Source organism: Drosophila persimilis, unplaced genomic scaffold, assembly GCF_003286085.1.
Source record: "Drosophila persimilis strain 14011-0111.01,24,50 unplaced genomic scaffold, DperRS2 tig00000606-arrow-arrow-pilon, whole genome shotgun sequence".
NCBI classification, from domain to species: Eukaryota; Metazoa; Arthropoda; class Insecta; order Diptera; family Drosophilidae; genus Drosophila; species Drosophila persimilis.
In genome coordinates, this window is record NW_020825324.1 from 323,896 (window position 1) to 340,460 (window position 16,565).

The 16,565-nt window shown below is 43.2% G+C and overlaps 1 protein-coding gene across 2 annotated transcripts in view; it reads left to right on the top strand.

The window, feature by feature from the left end:
• Positions 1–16,335, top strand: part of LOC6597290 — a 67,829-nt gene extending 51,494 nt beyond the window's left edge. For both annotated transcript variants that reach the window (XM_026990617.1, XM_002022395.2), the window contains 2 exons: positions 15,473–15,574; positions 15,642–16,335. In XM_026990617.1, coding sequence (XP_026846418.1) covers positions 15,503–15,574; positions 15,642–16,169 — 600 coding nt within the window. In that variant the 5' untranslated portion in view covers positions 15,473–15,502 and the 3' untranslated portion in view covers positions 16,170–16,335. The remainder of the gene's footprint in view (positions 1–15,472; positions 15,575–15,641) is intronic.
• Positions 16,336–16,565: the final 230 nt, after the last annotated feature.

Below are 16,565 nucleotides of genomic sequence, written 5' to 3' on the forward strand. Positions count from 1 at the left end.
AGCCGTGTACGCTTATCGATCTTCGGGTACTGATCTCTGAGCTTCAGTTGTCCTTGATATCCCGGATATCCCGGATGCCTTGATTGTCCTGGTTGTTCCTCCTCGTTGTTGTTCCGGCTGTTCGGGTTGTTCCTCTTGTTAGCGTTGTTCCGGTTGCGGCCGTGATTCCTGTTCTCACCGTTCTCGTTGCCGTTGTTGTTTTCGCTGTTGTTGTGTAAGTTGTTACTTTCGCGAAGTAAATGCTTTTTGACAAAAAGGATGACCAATTCCATTTCGATGTTGATTCGCTGGCAAAGGTTTTCTCTTTCTAGTATTTCTTTTTTTTATAAATATTTGTATTTATTTTACACAAAAAGGTTGCTTCAAAGTTTCGCTGCGCTCTTCAGACGCGACGACTACTGTGGGCCGCGTTCCTTCGCGCTTTTGTTGGCCCAAAAGCCCAGCGCTTAACACTCACTTTTCAGCCGATGTTGTTGCTATCTCTGTTGGTGTTCTCTCGCAGTCGCTGTTCTCGGAAACTGTTGTTGAAGTTGTTGTTTTGTTTGTTTTGTTTTACTTTTAATTAATCAAAAGTTTTTTTTCGCTGCGAATTGCAATTTACCAAAGAGAGCGAGAGAAGGAGAGGAGAGGAGAGAGAGAGAGAGAGAAACATGTGAATTGATTTCGTTAATTTAATGATTAAAAAGCTGTTTCGACCTTTCAAACACTGAGAGCAAAAAGTTGCTCAATTTCCAATGCTGACCAATTTCGTGAGAGTCTCTCATGCACACCCAACAATCATACAGCCCATCGTAACCCATTCAGAACCATTGACAAACGGTTGGTGCCTCCACGTATTAGAGGGCTCTGGCAGTGAAAACTTTTGCCAGGTTTTCCAAAAAATAGTACAACAAATCAGGCACAAATCAAACTGCTTCAACAAAATCAAGTAATCGATAGTATTCGATAAATGTTTTACTGCCCGTGGAATTTGATGGCAGAGCTGGCTGTCTGTGGGCCTCGTGGATGACATTCATGCGACGCGATGAGCAGTTGCTTTGTTTTATGAAAAGTTTTCCCCCGTTCGGCCCCCACCCAAGTGTTGTACTTTTGTTTTCCCTCCATTGTGATCCTATTCCACCTCCATTTGTAAAACACACACACTTGGTGGATGTGGATGTGGGTCTACTTGCGGAGCCGTTGAATGTGCCAAATTGACGAGCGATGCGATGCCCTGTGGGCGGTTCTCGACGGTTCAAAGTTCGGTTCGGTTTGATTCCGGCCGGTGATAGATAGCTCGCTCCACTCCGGTCTGGTTTCGGTTTTCAGACAATAGGTGGCACACAAACAAAACAAAAACAAAACGAAAAAAAAAACACAACAAGAAAGAATCCATTATGCCATACCTTTGGCATGTGCCGCGACCCACAGTGGCGGGATCAACTGTGAAGGGAATATGGATGTGCCACTAGTGGCACTAGTGGGTGCGAGGGTTAAGAAAGGGATGCCTGCCGCCCGACAGGACGACCGGACTGTCGTCTCGGTTTTGTCTGTGTTTTGTGTGTGGGTCGCAAATTGAAAGCGTGAAATTAAATGAAAATAATATAGCTTTGAAATTGAATTCCATAGAAATGCCGAAAGTTCAGTCGACAAGCAAGGCGCAAATAAAAAAAAAAACCAAATACAAATAAAACGGAGGTGACACGGCATGGCATGGGAAATGGACTTTTCGGAATGTGCGTATGGCTCGATGGTGTTCTGGGAGTCAAAGTTTATTTTTATTTTGTAAACTGCGTAATTAGAAAAAGGTAGACAGAGAAAAAACAAAAAAGGGGGAAAAAAAGGAGAGGATTTCGCTGAGTGAAAAAACGTTGCGTGCTTTTGGGCTGCTGCGATTGCAATGCAAAATATATTGCATACTTTTGGGCATGCAAATGCGTACCAAACGAATTAAAGATTAATAAAATTTGTTCATAAATGCCCACCTGTAGGTTTTCTTCTCTTCTATTTACAGATATTCTTGCTCGCAATTAATTTGAGAAATGCATTGGCATCGGCCATTGGCCACATTCTGCGTTCAAGGCTCACTGATTTATATGTTGGGCTGCTGGTGGGTTGGGGGTGTGTGGATCAAGCAAGTAATTAAGTAAATTTTCAGCCATAAATCTTGTGCATTGTTCTCGCCATTCGGTTAATTAGTGCGAAAACTGTCAGATTTTCGCCTTCCAGCGATTAACCGAACGGCCTTCCCGCCTTCCAATGGAAACACAACATTTTCAATTCTCCGCCGCCGCATGGTTGACCCTTAATTTTCTGCATCGCTTAGGACGGCGATGGGGCCAAAACGGGGGCTTATTACAAACACGTTTATTTATTTGCAGAGAGCGAGTACCGGTAACGGTATCCCCCAGCCCCCAGCCCCCCGCCCCCATCCACTTCCCTGATGGCCTCGTAATTGTTCAGTGCCCTCGTGGCACTAAGTAAAAAGTTTTGTATAATTTTTCATAAAGGCAGCCGCCGCCGACCCCCGGAGGAACAGCAGCAGCAGCGAGTAAAAGAAAGTAAAAGCCCCATTAAAGCCGAAGCCCGGTATACCCTTTGTGGAGTAAGCGAGGGGAAAGTTTTGTGGTAATTATTTTCTATGAAAGATGTAGCAAAAAAGGGCCATGGCCCGCCCTTTGAAGGGTATAAAAACACGACTACAAAGAGAAGGCTGTGGCTGCGGCGGCGGCGGTAAATGGTGCAGCACTGGGGAATCGGTGGCGTATGAGGAATGCCCCTATTATGTGACTGGAGAGGACTTCAGTTCCTGCCAGCCCGCTGTTTTCACTGAGAATCGAGAATTCCCCTTTCACCAGAGTCTCAACTTTTCACAGCTTTTCCCTGGCATCGTTGTCTGGCTCATTACGGGCGCCGCAATGTGAAAACGTTTTACTTACGAGGCGGCCTGGTTGGAGTCAAGTTTCGGTTACAGTTTCAGTTTCAGTTACGGGGATTTTCACGGCTTAAATTTGTTCGTTTTCGTACGCGAAAGTAACCGAGATGTACCCCGTTTTACCCCGTACCGCCCACTTAAGAGACCTCCATTCGATTCATTGAGTATTCTTTTCAAAAATCCAGCTTTTGTAATTAATTTTAATCTTAGACGAATATCTCTGCAAAATTTGTCGGATTGAAGTTTTTCTGGGAAATTTAATGGGAAAGTTCGGCGCTACCTGGACAAAAACTACACGGGGAAAAAGTTTCGCCAACGGATTTAATTGGTCCAAGTGCCGTACATCCTTTTCGGCTTTCTTTGGGTGGAAACGCAAGGAAATTAACTTTTACCTAAAGCGTTGGATGGTCAAGGGATGGGCTTGGGCATGGGAATGGGCATGGGCTTGGGCATGGGAATGGGCATGGTCCTTGATAAGTTGTCTCAAATAAAACGAGGGAAAATATGTTAATTTCAATTAATTGTTGGCAGGCGGGGAAAAGTTCCGCGGTTCACAGAGCACCAAAGAAAAAACCAACAAAATACAAAAAGAAGAAAAGAAAATTTTGGGCAAAAAAGTAGGAGCCACAGCGAACAGGGATAGAGAAAGTGAAAGGATAAGGGTACCCTCGGATCCAGTACCATAATAATTTGCTGTCATTTGTCTCGGACCGGGCTGGGAGGGGGGTGGGGGGGCAAAGAGAGTGCTTTCTGCTGCATTTAATGACTGTTGAAGAAATTATTCAACACGAAGCGTTGGGATATCCCAACGTATCCCCCCGTAGACCCCGACAGAAGGCAGGAGACTGGAGATTGCAGATTGGAGATTGGGTACGGGAGGTGTTCCACGAAAATTGCCAGAATATTTAAATAAATTTTGACAAAATAACTCAACAAACAAAACGGGAAAAGTGAATGGAAAAACTTTATCCTGCTGCCGCTGCCGCTGCCGCTGCCGTTGCCTCTGCTTTTTCTTTTGCTGAATTTTCGCCCCTTTTTTTTGTGTCCCTACGTGTGCACGTGTCTCTCGAGTGGGTGGAGCGGTCCTTTAAGGACGTGCCCCAATGATTTGGCATATTTATCAATGACGGAAAGCCGCCCTTCGCCCTTCAGATGAAATTGAAATGTGAGTTCCCGGGCCTCTATCTTATTCTGCCTGAGCTTGTGGGTCAAAGGATTGCGAGGAATCGATGCCAAGTGGTGCTCTCTCGTCCTGCAATATGGAGCACTTTAAGTGCAAATCCTTGTAGCCATCGATACTCCATTCCCCCCCCCCCCCCCCCACACCATTTCCATGTGGGCGTGTAAATGCATTTTCATTTCTCATTTGGCAATCGCGAAGTCGCGTGTTAAACGCGTCATGCAATTATTAAAAATGACAGCTCAGCTCCACATGACAGCCGGAAGCCCCTGCTGACAGTGCAGACAGTGCAGACAGTGCTGGATATCCTCTATTCGATGTGCGAATACTCGAGTGGACCGTCGTGGGTGTTTAACGGGCGACAGGTGCACTCAATCAGAGCCATTGAAATCGTTCAAATAAATATATGTACATATATTCAAATGGGAAACTGATGGTCTATCGACTTACTTTTATCTAGCTATCGATTTATCGACTTGATGCAGATATTTTTTCGATACTTTTCGATACTCCTTTCTGCCACTTTGAGTTCTACTTTTGTGTGATTTGGCCGAGTGCCCTCAATGAATAGTCTTCGACATGGCGTTGGCTTACATTACAAATTTTCCCATTACCCCACTGACAGACCACCGAGACTCGACCCAGCCCGACACTTTTGACACGGTATTAATATAAATTGAGGAGCGAGTCTTTTTCGATTTTGCTGGGCTCTGTCTGAGGTTCGTGTGCAATCGTAATGGGTTCTGTGTGTAGCCTGCCAATCGATCAGACATTTTCTTCTCACGTGTGTGCATTCCGCTCCTTTACATCCGCCAAATGCGGACACGGGTCTGCCCCTGACAGCCTCTCGACCTGTGGAAGGAGGAGTAGGACTGGCGGCCATGGGTGGGCGGAGAGTGGGGAGTGGAGAGTGGCCTAATGCTCTATGCCTGAGATCGCACTGAGGTGCTAAGGCGACGGCCGTCAACGAAACGAAGTGGTCGGGAAATTAGGGCATTTAACATGCGGCTGGTAAAAAAAACAAGCCGCTCCGAAGAGCAAACAAGGCCGAAATATGCTAAATGTTTGGCCCAACAAACGAGACGTTTCTTTTGGTTGGATGGTCGGTAGGTATTTTCTTAGTATACAGACGAATGGATACCCTATAAGCGACAGGCTATCGTTTCGATAAACGATAAGTAATCGACAAGCAATCGATAAATAGTAGGAGATGAGTCATCAGTAAATAAAACCACTTATAGATGGATAAACCAGAACAGATGGATAAAATAAAATCGATTAACAACCTGTTTTGTATCGATTAATGATCGATGACTAATTATCGGCTTATAATCGATTAAAAATTAGATGAATAATCATTGAATAAACAATTAATAAGGTGGTATACAATGATTAATAATAATTAAAAACCGATTAATAATCGATAAGTATTTATGTATATTAAATCGAAGGACCAGTCTAGCATCATGGACTCGTCAGACGATAGTCATAAAGTATCTTCTTATTGATTTGAAATAAAAGTACTATCAATTGAATAAATCGAATATATTTAAGGCACTTTAAACCTGAAAACGTATCCGAAGCCGACGGTGTCGCAAAATGAACTTCAAGCTCGAAAGTCCCTTCCGCAAAATGGCTGGCAATTGACTTGAAGTCTAATCTGAGGCAAGGCATCAATGGATTTTCTTTAACCAGCGCGGGGACCATCGAAACCCAAAGATACACAGATACTATGGATAACAATACGATTGAGTACTCCTGTCGCCCTGGGAGACCCCAACCACATGGCCAAAGTGCTAAACATTTGAGTGCATAACAACCCGAGAGATACTCCGCGGGCATGTATCTGGATGCCAGCGGAGGTGGCGGCAGAGAGGTTAGGGTAATCCGACAGTTAGACGCTTCTTGGTAATTTGAAACTTGTTATGGGCCAGGCGTTAATAAGTTTTTAAGCAGCTCCGGCAAACAAACAGAGTATCTGCCTTTTTGTGTTCGCGTAGAGAGAAGCGATTTCCAATCGCATAGTTTGAGAATTGAGTTCAGTTGTTCGAACATTTTCAACTCGAGCGGTTCTTCCTACGTTTATTATTTTGTTGTGTGTGTGTGTGTGTGTGTGCGTGCGTGTGTGTGTGTCCTGACAAATAATGAATTTGGCAAGATGTCGGAATAGCTGAGAGCAAAAAGAAGATGATTTGAAATGCGGCTATGCCTCATCTAGTCAATTGCATTCATTTGATTCTATCAACGATGAACCAATCAAACGATCAACCGATGAACCGATCAAGCGATGAACCGTTTAAGGAATGAACCGATGAACCCATCAAACGATGAACCGATCAACCAATAAACCAATGGATAGATGGATTCCATTCCAATTATAGCCAGTATATCTTAAGGGCCGTCCCTGCCTAGTGCTCATTATGTCGTGTAGTCCCCTGGCTCCCCCTCTTATTGTATGGTGCACTCTCAATAGGTCCTGGGACAGGGGGGGGGTGGCGGGCAATCGTTATCTCTCTGCCGCACACAACAATGGTGGCTCGCAGCAAGTGCATTGTGTCCGTATCTATTGAAAGACCAAACAGCGAATGCAATCAGCAGCAACAGGCAGGCGCCGGTGGGCCCGGGGGCCCGGGGGCGCCCCATGTGGAGGTTGTGGCTCAACTTTTTCGATTAACACACAAAAGGTACGTCAGACGTTCTGTTGCTGCCAAAACAGAGGCATAATGAGCGTGCGACCCCGAAATGTTCGATTTTATTTGATTTTTGAACGCATAATCCTGTTCCTGTGCGTTCATCCTGCGGTAGAAGTTCTTTGGCAACTAGGGAATGCTGTGCGACTTGGGGTTCAAGCAGGGCCTTATCCTTATTTTAGGGGCTTAGTTCTCAGGCTTGGCTCCAGGCCCTTGAAATACTGTCTTTGGTCTTTGAGAAAGGAATTGGTCTCTTGTTTTTGTGGCTTCTTAGAGGAAGAGAAAGAGAGAGGGTTTAAGAACAAATTGTATAGACAACAAAAGGTTATACTCAACTTTTTTCAAAAAACAAGCAATTTTTGTTTTTTTTTTATATATATAATTTTTATTTGTATTCATATAATTTTTTTTTTTTTAATGTGTACGAATAAGAAATAATTTGGAAGTAGACTTTTGGAAAACATAATTTTAAACGCTTTTTTTTTTTTGGTCTTTTTTTTATAAAATTTTGTTTTATTTGTGGATACGAATAAGAAATTTTTCGGAAGTAGCCTTTAGGAAAACACCATAAACACGTAAACGCCATATTTTTGTTTTTATGAATACGAATACGAAATAATTCGAAAGTAGCCTTTAAGAAAAAATAATTCTAAACGCCCTAATTATATTTTTTGTTTTTTTAACGTTTAAATTATAAATTGATCCGTGATAATCAAATAAGATATGTAAGGTATCCAATAAATAGATACTTGTTTGGATGATACAAAACTTCTTGGCAAAAAGGGCCCTTTGAAGCGCTGGTTAAATTGGTAGGTGGCAAATCGACGAGTATTTGCTGCATCACGCATCAACACTTCATCATCTCGTGATCTGATTAACTTGTAGCCCACACAGAATCTGTAAAAACACTTGCCACACTTGCCACAGTGCCACTGTGTGCGGCAGTAGCAGTCGAAACATGTTTGTTTTGTGTGTTTCCCCATTTGACTGCCAATAATACCACAGGAACAGAACAGAAACAAGAATAACAAACCCGAACAGAAAACACCCAAGAGAGCAGAGGAGAGAAACAGAAACAGAAACACTAAAGGCAATATAGCACAGATACAGATACAGATACAGATACAGATACAGCATACTCGTACAGATATAGGATACAACACACAGATACACAACACAGATACAGATGCAGATGCGCAAGTGAGAAACAAAAGTTGTTCCCATTTCCGCCGGAGAGTATTGTGGGGGAAATTAAAATGGAGAATACGATAGAGAGAGAGAGAGAGGGAGAGAGGGAGGGGGAGGGTGAGATGGTTTGTGCTCAATCTAAGCATAAAACTTGTATTTATCTGTGGCCAGATTCTGTATAATTTCCGATGGCATAAATATCAGTTTTTGCCTCTGTTTCGCTGACAGAATGCTGGCGGAAGTGAAATCGAGAACAAGGACAGACAGGGCGGCACGAAGGCAAAGACAAACAACAATTAAGCGCATAAACTGAGCGATAATCCAGCCACAGGTCCACATTTTCAAGGGCAACAGAAGGGGAGAGGGTGAAAGCTGTGGGGAAAACAACAATTTCCATAAAGACCTCAGCCGAAAGAGTGCCAGAGGGACACAATCTAATTGCAAATGATGTTGGACCGTGTACTTTATATCGGACAGGCACTGTACTTCTGTACTTTTGCCGCTCGCCAAATTGATCGGCATTATTCAATTGGATTTATGGTGGCCAAATGGTAGAAAACTTTTATTTTATTTACAATTTGTTTCAGCTTCAGTTTCAGTTTCAGTTGAAGGATGTTCAGTTCCTGGCACAGTGGTTGCAAAAAGTTTGCCGACTAAATACTAAACACCATCCCCGCTCGAAGTTTTCCAGGTTTCGGTTTCATTTTTGTTTCATTTATTTATTTTCAGCACTTAAATAAATATATCTGTTACACATGTGAATGGGTGAATGGGTGAATGGGTGCCCGAGTGAGTGTGGGTTTGACGAGAGCGAGTGCTGCCGAGTGGAGGGGCGAGTGTTTTATGGCCCTGACACAAACGGTTAGAGCCCCCACAGAACGAAGAGGGGAGAAGCGGAAGTGTGGGAGTGTGGGAGACAGGCAGCAACAGGCGAATGAATCATGGCTTCGGTGACACACGAGTGCCGTGCCCCAATTGAGCTGTAATTCATTTTGCAAAGTGTGCAAAGGGTATTCGCACTTTCAGCATTGATTTGCAACAGATGGCAAATATATTACCGATGGATCGTTGGCGGATCGGGCTAAATACATACTCCTATTGCTGATGGTTGGAAACCGATTGAAAGCATTGCCGCGCAAACCGAGTGGCACTGCCGTATGACGCGTCCAAGCAGAGAACAAGCAGGAAACACTCAAAATCCATGGAAATCCCTTCAACTCCATAGAAAACCCCTCAAAATCTATGGAAAAACATCTTGACTTGTGGATAAAACTGCTTTAATGGTCAAAAGGAAACCCCAATTCCACTCCAGAAACTGCAGCTTTGAAAAAAAAAACAATAGAGAAGTGCAAGGGTATCCACAGCTTCGTTCCCTTCTTTATTAGTTCCTTGCTGGCTTTTATTCGAATGCATGCAAAGTGTGAATGCCAGTGTGAATGGAGCAATTGAATGGCAAATGAATGGTTCTTCGGTTCGTTCTCGGCCAGGGGGGAGACACATCAATCTCAAGGCTGGCCCCGACGATGCCACCGATGCCTGGCCAGACCGAAACATGAAGACTGAGGTCCAGATGTACACAAAAACTGAACTGTGAACTTCATTCAATGTCCAAAGTTCAGTTTGGGGGGGGGGAAATTGCGAAAATCACTCGAAAGTGCAGTCAAATGTTGACAGAATTATGGAGTAGAGTCTGGAGGTGGGGAAAATATTCATTTTTGAAGCCCAAGCACTCACAGACCTTCCACGCACTCGTCGAAAGCCAACTTTCGGGTCGCTCTGTGGCTGTCAGCAAATCAAAAACACAGATATGTACATACGTAGGCCATGTCAGAGCTTCCTGGAGCCTCCGGGTCACAGGTCAAGTGAGGGATTGCGGATAATTATGTGTGCATTGTATAATTCATAAATGAACCAAACCCTACTTCGACTCATTTCACTCGTTTGACAATTGCATTTTAAATCGAAACTCAATTATTCATGAATCCATCCAGACACAGGGGGGCCTCCCCCCAGCATTCACTTTCAAGCGGAAGTCACTTGCCATTTTTCCAGAGGAATGTGCATTTAATATTCCATAAATATTGTCCTCGAATTGGAATAATAAAAAAGAATATTGAAAAGGGAATTACATTACCGAAACGTACATTAAATGCAGCAGAGAAATCTCTAAAAGGGAGAAACCCTATAGCCCTACAGCCTTTTTCACGGCTTGTATTTCAAGATGTTTCCCTGCATTTCCAGTGCATTTTCACGGCTTTTCGAGTGCATTTTCCTGCCCTCCACAATAGTGCATGGTATTCCTTGGAGGCCTTGAAGGAAGTCGCGGTAAAACACCAGCTAATGAATGTCTATGAATGCCAAAGGGAATGCCCTTTTTCCAGTCCAACAAAATGTTCTAGAGATCACACTAAAAGGGATGTTCTCTAGGATATTAGGTGAGTTTTTGTAGTTTTCCTAGTGGTGTGATTATGCGGCGACTAATTAAAGTCGCTGGCGCTGGAGGGGCGATGAGTCATGGCTGTCCCACGATGGCTGCCGACCCCTACCCCTGCTCATCCTCGTGATCCACCTGCTGGCCCATCCGCGGCCTGCGCTTGTCCTTGATGCAATTTATTTCACCATAAATTTGCCCCAAATCCCCCACACACACACACACACACATCTAGTGGTAGATGACCTTGGGTGTCGCTGTGGCTACTGTTCCGTTCCGCTTATATTCCCATTTCCATTGCCCCACAACTGTTGCACCTTCGTCTAGGGCTGTGCTCCTCCTCCTTTCCCGCCCGCCTTTCGCCTCTCATCAGTCGCCCAAAAAGCCAATAAATTTTCATACAAAACAGCAACGGGGAAAACAGGGAAAACACCAGCAACTTAATAGCCCCTGGACTTTAATATTTTTCTCACTTTTTTTCGACCTGCGAGCACTACATCAAAGTCCTTCACTGGCGAGAAGGTCCAGCGTCTATGTCCGTGTCCGTGTCCGTGTCCGGGTGATTAAATGAAATTTACGAGTAGAGTACTCCCATCAGCCGGGAGAGAAAGCTTTTTTGCATAGAAATAAAAAGATGGAGCGAGTAAGGCCTATTCCCATTGCCATTCCAGGACTCTGGGCCCCCCCTCCCCCTCCCCCCACCGTTCTGTCAGAGATTGATGGGTTGGTGTTTTGTCTTTTGGGGACTGCCGGCGGACAGCGTCATATAATGAACTGGAGACCTGCACCGCCATATGTATTCCGGGAGATAATTGTGCGAAGTGCGAATGATTATTGTCGCCTGGCCCCAGATGACGCGGCGGCATATATAGATGTAATTATAAAAGGAGATGTACGCACAGCAGGAGGCCTATGTAGGCACCCGAAGGATGCTGGCTCCGAAGTCAAGGACAGGGACACAAAAGCCGCCTGGAGTTCCAGCCTCTGTGGGCTCTTTTTTGACTGGCAATTCCTGAAATCCGAATAATCCTTGCACCCCCGTTGAGTCGCTGAGCATTAAATGCAGTTTAAAGGCAATCCAACACACATTTTCCATATAAAAAGTCAAAAGTCTTTCCTTCAAAATGCATTTTTCTTCGGCAAATGCCTTGGAAATCATTGTATAATCTATGCCAAAGCCACACGTGTCGTGGTCATAGTTTGGTTTAATTATTCATTGAATTGAAGTCATATTTTAATTTGGAATTTACGATATGTCCCTTTGTGTAGGTGACATTTCATGGCCGTAATTGAAACCTAATTACATTTCAGTAATAATTAATTGAAAATTGCATACTGGGGGAAAGGGATATACAAGGGATATACAAGGGATATACAAGGGATATACAAGGGATATACAAGGGATATACAAGGGATATACAAGGGATATACAAGGGATATACAAGGGATATACAAGGGATATACAAGGGATATACAAGGGATATACAAGGGATATACAAGGGATATACAAGGGATATACAAGGGATATACAAGGGATATACAAGGGATATACAAGGGATATACAAGGGATATACAAGGGATATACAAGGGATATACAAGGGATATACAAGGGATATCCAAGGGATATACGCATCTTTTCGGCTTTAAGGACTGCCTTTAGACCATCAATCGACAGCTCATTCTGGAGATGGCGATGAATATGGACATTGATCGCAACAATTATGCAGGACAGGCCAAGACAGGAAAGGAAAGGAAAGGAAGGATATAAATGTGATGAGATAGTCGAAAACTATGGCTGACAGGGAGACCGCCTCTGGGGTCTCCCGGCCCTCCTGCCAGGAGGCTGTGTCTCTGGTGGTGGTGCCACTGGACTTGGACTCATGTTTGTGTGCTGCAATGGCGACGCGTTGACAGCTTTGCCCCTGTCATCTCTGCCATCTCTGCCATCTCTGCCCCACTGGGGTTCCTTCTCGCTTCACGGCTAAGTGCTGTGTCTTCTTCCTTCTGCCTTCTGCCTTCCTCGTTCGATTTTGCTGTTTTTAGTGTTTCTGCCTTTCCTTTTTTATGAACATGTCTGTGTGTGTTGTGCTTTTTACGACAAGCAGCCGTTTTATTGCAAGTGTTGGCCTCGTCTCGAGGTTATTAAAGTTTCAGCCAGAGCCGCCATCGCCCACACATTTTTGCGAGTAGTCAACAGGACCTGGACAGCTTTTGGAACACGAGTATAAATATGAGAATGAGCCTCATGGACTGGAGGATGCAACTGGGACTGGTACTGGGACTGGAGGGTGATTCTGATATGATGTGATGCGATGCGATGCGATGCGAAGTGCAGTGCAGGCCACCTACATTTTTCGCCCACTTTTGGCCCATTTGCGGCCCGGCCCTCTCGTCAGTTTATGGCTGAAAAGTGCAATCATAAAACGTTCATGGCCCCTGCAAAATACAACCCAGCGAGGAGAGACAGAAACTGGAATTGTGGTGCCCCAATGAGTGGAATACATTAGCTATAAAACCCCGTTTGAAATGTGAAAATACCTGGCAAAATTGTATCCACTTTTCCACCATTTGCATCCACGGAAAAACACCAAAAACAAAGCTCATAGAAGACCATTGAAACAAATCAGAAAATTCAACAAAATGAAACAGTAATAGAGAATGGAGAGAGAGAACAGAGCAAAGCAGGGGCAAGACAGTGAACGGAGAGCACAAGAGGGGGGCTGGGGGCTGGGGGCTGACAGATACAGGGGGAAAAGGATCCAAAGAGGCGTAAAGAGGGCCAGACAAAATGTTCCACTTCAAAATGACTTTGTGGAGCGATTTCCCAGCCATCATCCGAATGGGCAGACCATTGGAAAATCTAGTGAAAAGAGCTAGACGGAAAAGCGTAGCCAAGTCGAGAAAAACAACGAACAGCCAACGGAAAAGCCGTATGGCGTGCTGGCAAAAGTGGAAAATCGTCTGCAAATGCCGAGGTCGAATGGGAAATGCTCTTTTCTGTCAATGGACATTTGAGTTTTTGGGAAATCCTGCGTAATCTAAGGCCTGAAATTCCTTTGAACCAGCAAGCTAGTGCCCCATTATGGGTTTTTCTGTTTTTTTATAATCGATAATTAGCGATAGTTTCTTTTGATTGTTTCTATCGTATATTATTGCGATAATTAGCCTTCAATGGATATTTATCATTTATCATTTAAATCTATTGATTAAAATCGATCAATATCGATACGTACGTTTCTTACAAATATCATCTATAATCGTCGATTATATCGACTGTTATTGGTTTTTATCGATTTTTTTATTATCATTTATTGTATTATTCCGACTATTATAGATACTTGGCTATGAATGGATATATTTTATCATTTAATTTTACTGATTATAATCATTAAATATTGATAACTTCTATATATTGCTTTTAATTGTTACGTTTCTTTCGAATGTCATCAAAAAATGGTCGATTATATCGATTTTTGTTGATCATTATCTATTTTTGTATCGATTATTTATCATTTACTGCATTATTCCGTTTATTATCGATACTTGGAAATGAATGGATACTTGTATCCTTTAATTCGATCGATTATAATCGTTTAATATCCATAACTTCCATATATTGCTTTTAATAGTACGTTTCTTTCTAATATTATTAATAATGTTAGATTATATCGATTTTATTGATTATTATCGATTTTGATATCGTTTATTTATCGTTTAGTATATTATTTCGACTATTATCGATAACGATGGCTATGAATGTATATACTTTATAATTTACTTCTATCGATTATAATCGATTAATATGGTTATTTTTATCATTTAATTCTATAGATTAAAATCGATTTATATCGATAACTTCCATCGATTGCTTTTAATAATACGTTTCTTTCGAATATCATCAATAATCAATAATTGATTATAATCGATTTTTGTGTCGAATTTGTTTCGATTATTATATTACTCCGTTTATAATCAATACTTAGCTTTCAATGGATATTTTCATCATTTAGTTCAATCGATTATAATCGATTGATATCGATAATTTCTATAGATTGCTTTTAATAGTACGTTTATTTCAAATATCATCAATGTGATTGACTATTGTCGATTTATATCGACTATTTGCATATATTTATTTCATTTTTAGTATTCAGTCGCCCGAGCGTTTCTTAATCTTTCTGACATGTATTTTCTGTCGTCTTTTATGTTGTTTCTAGCTTTAGTGCCCCATTTAGGTTCTCCGATCTATGGCCATTCGACAGCAACATATATCACCGCTACAATATATGTTTCCACTGAACCGTTCGTTTTTATGTGATTTATGTGCACGGCAGGGGCAATCCTTTACATATTTGTACACCCTTTATATCACATAATATATGATTTAGTATGCCTATAAGCTCTTCCATAATTCCATGACTCCATCATGCTTTCGTTTCTCATTTGTGGCCACATTTGGCTCACATTTGTAGCTGTGATGCCCTCGGCCTCTGGCAGAGTATGGGGCCAGGAATCGTTTATTGTATATTTTGCATTGCCCCCGCGGCCATTGTCCGGTTGTCCGTTATGGCAGGTTATGGTCCGTCGGGGAAGTGGCAGTAACTACTCGCAATCCGCTGTTAAGCTGAAGGAAGCGTCACGGAAGCGACAGAGCCATTGAAGATGCTATGCTCTAAGGGCCGGCCACAAACTTTTATCCTCGCAAAACTTAACTTTGCATCTTTTTGATTGACTTGGGAAAGCGAAAAGAGTGTGTGTCATAGGAAAAGGATGTGCAGCACCGGAAACGGATGAGCTGTCAAAACGATACGCAGAGCGAGAAATCCCAGAATGATTCGGGAATGAAAGCCTATCCTTTAAGCCCTTCCCTTAATCTATTTGTGGGGCTTTTCGGAGTTCAAATTCCATGCAGACCTCATTTAAAAACAATTAGAATACGAACATCAATGTGGCATCATAATCAAGGCAATAATTGCCTCCCATCGAGGTGTGACGACAAATCATTTGAGCCCATAATTAGTGCCAATCGACTAAATGACTCTGTTGCTGTTTTTTCCCCCTTTTTTTAGTCGTTCTCCAAGTGCCTTTGCCCAAACAACATGAGGAGGAGCCACTGTACAAGCTGGATGGGGATTCTGGCGCTGTTCGGCCTCCTGCCGTACTCCAAGCAGGTACTATACCCAAAATATGGGCTAAGAACTCAATGAGATTTCTGTTTCTTGGTCTACCTGCAAACAGCATTGCTATAGCATGAAGCTGGTGAGTGTCCGGACGTGGGATACACCCAATTATGGCCTGAAGATCAACATGTTCGAGAGGAACAACTCGATGGCGTCGGTGACGACGGTGCGCCAGGATGTGGCCATTCCGCTGTGGCATCTGGTGCTCCTGCAGCAGCCCCGCAAACGGAACGGCGGCGGCTCGCCGTCGCGTACCGAACTGCCGCGTACCCTGTACAATTCGACGACAAAGACATGCGACTTCTGGAAGTACATGCGGCATGTGTCCGCCTGGAATAATGTCGCAAAGCTGATGCTCTCGAAGGGGGCCAGCAACATGAGTCTCGCCTGTCCGCTGAAGGTCGGCGTCTACATGATGAACCGGATCCAGGTGCCCCCCGATACGGCCCTGCTGAAGTTTATGTATCATCCGAATACCCTCTACACGCTCGAGGGCACCGTCTATGGCCAGAGCCCCAAAGATGGTGCGACGAGGCGGTTTCTCTGCAAGTATGAGGTCAATGCAACCATTTTCAAGTCCTGCTAAAGGCACCAAGCACTTTGCTCCTTTGCTCCTTTGCTCCTTTGCTCTGTTTTTTTTTTTTTTGTTTTTTCTAGTTGTAACAAATAAAAGTGCCCATTTTTCCACCATCTCCCGCTCTCTCTCTGTGTGTGTTGCACGAGTGCAATTTTTAATTAAGTGCGAAAGGAAAATGCATGCCATGAGAAAATCCTCAAATCAGACACACAAGAAAATGAAGAGAAAGTACAAATCCGATGTTTTTCAAAGCTTGAATAGTTTTTAATGGTTTTTAAAGCAAAATTTGGCAACTTTTTTTGTCACAGTCCTCGGGAAAAACTCGTGGAAGGCGTGGCAATGGGCGTGCACAAAATTGCGTGCAATCGTAATCGTATTTCATTCCCATTTATTCATTTATTTGCA